This window comes from Calidris pugnax, unplaced genomic scaffold (genome assembly GCF_001431845.1).
Source record: "Calidris pugnax isolate Ruff unplaced genomic scaffold, ASM143184v1 scaffold245, whole genome shotgun sequence".
NCBI lineage: Eukaryota > Metazoa > Chordata > Aves > Charadriiformes > Scolopacidae > Calidris > Calidris pugnax.
In genome coordinates this window covers 213784-220472 of record NW_015090982.1, presented here as the reverse complement: position 1 = coordinate 220472, position 6689 = coordinate 213784, and the positions used below count along the sequence as shown (strand labels likewise).

Here is a 6689-nt window from a genome sequence, read left to right as displayed (position 1 = left end):
TGAAGATTAACGAGGCCCTTACGTCCTCACTCTCTTTGTAAAGCTTAGCAGGGTGCAGCTGCAATGTTAGTACTTCCTCATAAAAAAAAGCCACAGCACAAAACAGAACAAAAGCCCACAGTATCCCCAGAGCAGCAGCGAGAATTGGACCCTCTCTCTGCCACCAAAGCAGAGGTGACCCTGGTAACATCACCCAGCCTCTGCTTAGAGCAAAGAGGGGAAAAGCTATAATGATCCAAGGTGAAACCCACATCCCCAGGACCCCCTCAGTCTCCTCTAGGTCAGCCTTTAACTCGCAGAAAGCAACACCACCTCCAGCGGTTTTTGAGAGGTGCAGAAGCAGATAAAAGGATCCACAGTGGTACAGGACAACAGCCTGGCCACCTCTCCCTCTACATCTTGCATTCTCTGAGAAAACACTGGGAAGCAACAGGAAAACAACCTTCCAGACCACGGCTTGACGGGCAAAATTAGGGTGGTTTTCAATTACACTGCCTCAATGCATTAACGTCGCACAATTGAAAGCCCCCTGAAGACTTGTTAAGATGCAGAGTAACACGTTTGAAGCCACGTTAACCCACTGTATTGGTGCTGGGAGGGCAGAATGAGGATTACTGCAGCTGCTAAGATTGAAGACCAGTCATTTTGTTCATCAAGAAAGTAAAAAGCCTCAGCGTAAAAGCAGCCCCTCACACGGGGCAGCCAATTCCCTCCTTCACAGAACGCAGTTACAGCCAGAGATGTTTTTGCTAAGACATAAAGGGCTAAATCCTCCCCATCTATACACCCGTGGAAACCTACTGACGTCAATGGCTGTAACGGTGTAATTGAAGGCAGAATGTAGCTCAAGGGGTCCCGTTTTATTACTCCAGGAACAGTACAGTGTATTAATAAGAGCACAGGAGTCCCCAGAGATTCCACCCCACATTTTATGTTTTTAAGACATGTGACCAGAGTTTTGACATCTCTGGTTACAGAAAGCATCTTTCGGGAATTAATAAAGCATTAGCAACATTCAGCATGACTAATCTGGTCATTAAAAGGTAATTTTTTTTTAACCTTAAAAGGCTTAATTAAAATGGGAAACAGGACAGAAATAACTATCCCTACAAAGACTACAGTTTGTTTTCCTAAGTTTTCCCAGCCACGCTTAACTATGTGGAACGACAGCGGGTCAGATTCTCACTGAATTTTCAGTGGGACTGTTAATTTTCAGTGATGAAGTCAGCGCATGTGTCATGAACTTGAGCTAAGAGTTGCAAAAATTCAGTACATTCAGCATGTTGGAATTTCTAACACACTTCTGGTACATTATGCCATTTATTATGGCTCATTAACCAGATCTTTCTGGACCCAGCGCTGATTAAATTTATTAAATGCCCACACTAAAAGCTCTAGGCACTCTAACAGTTAATTAGGTTTACAGGTATAAATGATAATCACAAAGGAGTCCTATCTAAATAACTAGTTCTCCCACCGGTCAGCAAATCAAGTAATGAAACTTCAATAGGAAAAAAAATATTTAGGAGAAATCTATTTGTGTTTTACTTGCTCTTCAGACTCTTCATCTGAGGCAAGGAATGAAGGATATTTTCTGCGAGGAAGAGGGACGCTGCTGCTTCACGAGGAACCCACCATCCTTCTTGGAAATCTCCCTTCCTAAAACCATCCTTCGACCTTCTCTACACCCACCCCTTCTGTCCAGGACAGGCTGCAGAGCTGGAACCCTGCCACACACACAACGGAAGCCCCGTGCAAAGGTTGGTGCCTGAAAGAGGGTGTTTCTGCGTGTTCTAAAGCCTAGAGCAGGGGGTGGAGCAGGGAAGAGAGGAAAAAATGCCAGCTACAAGGCAGATACTGAACATGGAAAACCAAGGGGACAGACAGCTCAAAAGAGATCTAATTTCCCTGGGTTTCCTTCTGTAAAAATAAATCATCACTAAAAAAAACCCCAACTATTTGAGTGATATCGTATAGTTAAATCTTATATTTTTGGCTCTTATTCCCCAAATCCTTCCTTACTCCATTAAATCTGCTGAAGTCACCAGGATTTCTCAAATGAGAAATGGTGTGCAGAGAGAGGCCATTTATTACCAGCCTCTCAAAAACAGAGATAAAGCGGTTGGTGTTCTCTTTCAATGCATGAGAGGGCTCCTGCCAGGCTTATTTATTTATTTATCACGAGGCTTCATCGGTATCATCTGAGAGGTTGGAGATTTTAATACTCCCATCAGATCTAAAAGATGAAGGCAAGCTCAGAACATACCCATAATAGGAAGGCAAGAACTCCTGTAGATTTTGCCGCAGGGAAATTAGTTTGCTGCAGGGGTATAAAGCTCTTGAACCAAATCAAAAATAAAACTCTGCTGAAGAATTGTCTCCGTGCAACAGAAAATTTCAAAAGCTGTAAATAAACAATTTGTTTTTATAAATTGTTTATTTACAATTTAGTTATAAACAATAAACAGCACAACACTTGCTGTGCAGAAAGACTCCGTCTCCTCACAAAATATAGCTTTTTATTTTGATGAAAAATAACAAGACACTTTCACATGGATATCTAAAAAAAATATTTAAAAAATATAGCTTTTTATTTTGATGAAAAATAACAAAACACTTTCGCATGGATATCTAAAAAAAATATTAAAAAAACCAAAACCTTTTCACGTAGCTGTTTGCAGTCAAGGAAACTCTGCCCTTGCATGCATTTTGGCTGGAATTTCTCCTTTCCTGGCCTTCTGCCGATGACCAGTAATCCCCCGCACGAAGCAGTGCACACAGAACCATCAGAACCACCAGCCCGACCCCAGACACGCTCAAATCCAGGAGGTAGGACAACAAGAAATACTCAGAGCATTCCTGACCTTTGCTTTGGAACAGGGGAAAGAGACTGATAGGGAAAAAAAAAGAAACAAAAACCAAACCGCTTTGGGCTGCCTCCAGTGCTGCTTTTTGGAGGGACTCCCGATCCAGATGGGCAGGCAGAGAAGAGGATGTATTCGCTCTAAACTGAGCTCCGGGGAGTCCTTTCATCTGATCCCCGCTACCGGCACCTGCTGCTGTTTGCGGATCTTGTTGAAGAGCTCCATGTACTGACCCATGGTGTCTGCTGGGCTGTAGACGCTGTCGTGCTTGGTGCCAAACACCGACGGGATGCCGGGAGTGTGGTTGCCCATGAAGCTCTGCATGAACTCCATGAGCAGGTTCCAGCAGTCGTTGGCGATCACGCAGGGGCAGTACTCCACCTGGCAACACAAACCACAGCCCTGAAGCTCACGGTGGGGGCAATAATCACACAGGAGGCAACGCACTTTCGTTCTCTGCCTCACTAGAGAGAGAATATTGTCATTAAAACATCCCAGAATCATAGAATGGTTAGAGTTGGAAGGGATTTTAAGGACCATCGAGTTCCACCTCCCCTGCCCTGGGCAGGGACACCTCCCACCAGACCAGGTTGCTCAAAGCCCCATCCAACCTGGTCTTATCCAGGAATATCTAAAATATTTAGCATATACAAGGATGGACAAATACAAATGACTAGGACATGCTGGGAACATGCAAGCAATCCCTTCAAAAGGGAAGGGGAGGTAAAATGCACCCTATAAAAGCACTGATGGATTTCCCTTTAGAGTTTGCTCCAGCCTGGCCTCCACCCCCTCAAAGGCCCTTGGCACTTGGCAGCCGATGCTCTCCAGCCTCATCAGCAGCAGTGGCATCAAGCAGGGAGCACGGAAGCGGTCTGATGGCAGGATTCAAGCCCGCCGTGCACCCCCAGGGTGCAGCAATCCAGGTGGGCACGCCACAGGGGGAGGACTGACGCCTGCCAAAAGCTCTCTGCTGAGGAGAAAACCATCTTTACACCCTGTGAGCAGAACCTGCAGCAAGAGAGCCCTGCTCTCCCGGGCTGTGTCTGCTTGGGATGGAGAGAGAAAGCAAAACCCGAATCAGCATCGAATTAGCAGCTGAAGAGGTTGCTTTGTCCCCCTCGATACACTGATTAACCCGAGATGTGCCACTAGTGCTGTGCACCAGGACTTTAAGCAGCTTTGCAGTTTGATGGCATCCCTTCGGGGTTTTCTTTATCGACAATTCAACCACAGGCTTTTCCGTAGCTGCAGCTGAGCCCCAAAATCCCTGCCTGAATAAAACCTTGCTGTGAAAAGGATGAATACCCTGCCTGCCACATGCAGGAACGCATCTATACAAACTACCAACAATCGAGAGACAGAATCATTGAATTGTCCAGGTTGGAAGAGACCTTTAAGATCATCCACTCCAACCAGCAGCCTAACTGATAAAAACCCATCACTAAAGCACGTCACTCAGCACTATGTCAACCCGTCTCTGAAATCCCTCCAGGGATGGTGCCTCAACCCCTTCCCTGGGCAGCCCATTCCAAGGCTTAAGAACCCCTTCCGTGTAAAAATTGTTCCTAATCTCCAATCTGAGCCTCCCCTGGAGCAACTTGAGGCCGTTTCCTCTTGTCCTGTTGCCTGTTCCTTGGGAGCAGAGACCGACCCCCCCTGGCTACACCCTCCTTTCAGGGAGTTGGAGAGAGCGAGAAGGTCTCCTCTCAGCCTCCTTTTCTCCAGGCTGAACACCCCCAGCTCCCTCAGCCTCTCCTCATAAAGCTTATTCTCCAGACCCCTCACCAGCTTCTTTGCCCTTCTCTGGACCCGCTCCAGCCCCTCAATGTCTTTCTTGTGGTGAGGGACACCCAAAACTGGACACAGTGGGGAGGGGGATTTCTCCTCCAGCCTCCCAACACAGGATTTCCCTGTCTGTAGTCGTATTTCATACCCTTCAAAGATGATTCTTACCTCCACAGAGATCCCACGGGCACTGGGCCCCATTGTCACCGTGCCCACCTTCACCAAGAAGTCACAGTACTGGTAGCGGGTGCCCCGGCTCTCTATCTTGTTGGCCTTGGCGTTTTGGAAGAAGCCTTTCAGCTTCACCATGAGGGTATCAAAGTTGGCATCTGCTACGAGGCAGGGACCGTTCTCGAAGAGGGCGAAGCAGCTGAGGGGATACTCGGAGTTGTGCATCACGTACATCAGCTTCCCTGTCTGCCCTGAAACAACAGCCAGGGCACGAGGGCTGTAAAACCCACCGTCCTCTGCTTGGGACTGCTTTAAAGAAGCTTCTGCTTTTCCCTCTGTCCTCCTTCTCCCTTTAACCCCAGGGTCCTTGTACCGCTCATACGCACTTTCATCAGCCATCCATTCAGTGAATAAATTGTATTTTCTTCTTAAGTTAGAGGTGAAAAAAAGACTTTGGCAGCCCAATAAATTGTATTTTCTTCTTAAGTTAGAGGGGAAAAAAAGACTTTGGCAGCCCGAGGATAATCATAGAATGGTTAGAGTTGGAAGGGACCTTAAAGATCATCAAGGGGACACCCGGGCAGGGACATCTCCCACCAGACCAGGTTGCTCCAAGCCCCCTCCAACCTGCCCTTGAACCCCTCCAGGGATGGGGCAGCCACAGCTTCTCTGGGAAACCTGGGCCAGGCTCTCACCACCCTCACACCAAACAAGTTCTTCCCCAGATCTAACCTAATTCTCTCCTTTTTCAGTTTAAAACCCTTCCCCCTCCTCCTAGGGCTCCCCTCCCTGATCCAGAGTCCCTCCCCATCTCCCCTGGAGCCCCTTGAGGGACTGGAAGGGGCTCTAAGGTCTCCCGAAGCCTTCTCTTCTCCAGGCTGAACCCCCCAGCTCTCTCAGCCGGTCCCGGTACCCCCCGGTGCCAGACCTTGGCTGCCGATGGTGGAGGCGGCGGTGTGGTAGGTCTCGCAGTCCACGCAGAACGTCCCCTGCTTCTCCGCCCCCAGCACCTCCAGCTTCCGCGTCAGGATCTCCACCGTCTGCTGCACGCTCTTCCCCTCCGCCACCGGCACCTGCGACACGCTGAACAACCCAGGAGGGACTCAGCGACCCGCCGAGCCGGGCCCCATCCCGGGCCGCTCCCCCCTCCCTCTCCCACCGCCATTACCAGGTCACCCCCATCGCTGCACCGGAAGGGGCGGGTTTAACGAGACGCCGGAAGGGGCGGGGCCGACGCGGCGGCGGAAGGGGTGGGGCGTAGGCGCACGCGGGGCCGGTGGCGGCGGCGGCTCCTGTCGGCCATGCCCAAGGCCCGGCGGCCGCGGGGCCCCGGCCCCGGCTCTGCCTTACCCTTGGCCGAGCAGATCCTTCAGGAGGCGGCCCCGCGGCCCACGGCGCGGGGGAAGCGGCGCGGCGGCGGCGAGGAGGAGAAGGAGGATGACGACGGTTACGTGGACGCCCGGTTGTCCCGGCGCATCCTGCAGCAGGCCCGGCGGCAGCAGGAGGAGCTGGAGGCCGAGCACGGCCCCGGAGCGCCCGCCGTCCCCTCCAAGAAGCGCAGCACGGCGCTGGGTGAGCCCCCCAGTTCTCCCCGCCCGCCCCCCCCCGGGGGTCGCGGGGTGCCGGGCCCCGGGCTCAGCCAGTGCCGTTCCCCCGCAGGCCCCGTGGGTGGCGGCTCCGGCTCGGAGGGGGAGGAGGAGGATGAGGATGAAGAGTGGCCCTCCCTTGAGAAGGCGGCGGCGATGGCAGCCGGGAGAGGGGAGTACTGCGGGGAGGTGGTGGTGGACCCCGAGGACGAGGCGGCCATCGAGATGTTCATGAACAAGAACCCGCCGCTGAGGTGAGGAGCGGGGGGACGGGATGGGA

At 51.3% G+C, this 6689-nt stretch overlaps 2 protein-coding genes across 4 annotated transcripts in view; one reads left to right on the top strand and one right to left on the bottom strand.

The window, feature by feature from the left end:
- Nucleotides 1–2594: 2594 nt before the first annotated feature.
- The window catches only part of MED20 (mediator complex subunit 20), a 4555-nt gene continuing 460 nt past the window's right edge, over nucleotides 2595–6689 (bottom strand). The window contains exons 1-4 of one of the 3 annotated variants that reach the window (XM_014953760.1): nucleotides 5992–6013; nucleotides 5752–5906; nucleotides 4821–5074; nucleotides 2595–3245 (exon numbers count right to left, since the gene is read on the bottom strand). In XM_014953760.1, coding sequence (XP_014809246.1) covers nucleotides 3030–3245; nucleotides 4821–5074; nucleotides 5752–5906; nucleotides 5992–6005 — 639 coding nt within the window. In that variant the 5' untranslated portion in view covers nucleotides 6006–6013 and the 3' untranslated portion in view covers nucleotides 2595–3029. The other 2 variants (XM_014953761.1, XM_014953762.1) reach the window with 2 other exon arrangements.
- On the top strand, nucleotides 6104–6667 carry LOC106894743 (bystin-like). The gene is made up of 2 exons (XM_014953601.1): nucleotides 6104–6395; nucleotides 6483–6667. The coding sequence occupies exons 1-2, from the start codon at nucleotides 6125–6127 to the stop codon at nucleotides 6665–6667; spliced, it is 456 nt and encodes a 151-aa protein (XP_014809087.1). The 5' UTR covers nucleotides 6104–6124.

Excerpts from the sequence above, each read along its gene's own strand:
- LOC106894743 (XM_014953601.1), top strand. The coding sequence starts at position 6,125 with ATGCCCAAGGCCCGGCGGCCGCGGGGCCCCGGCCCCGGCTCTGCCTTA. Across the intron at positions 6,396-6,482 it reads GAAGCGCAGCACGGCGCTGG|GCCCCGTGGGTGGCGGCTCC; the intron begins GTGAGCCCCCCA and ends GTTCCCCCGCAG.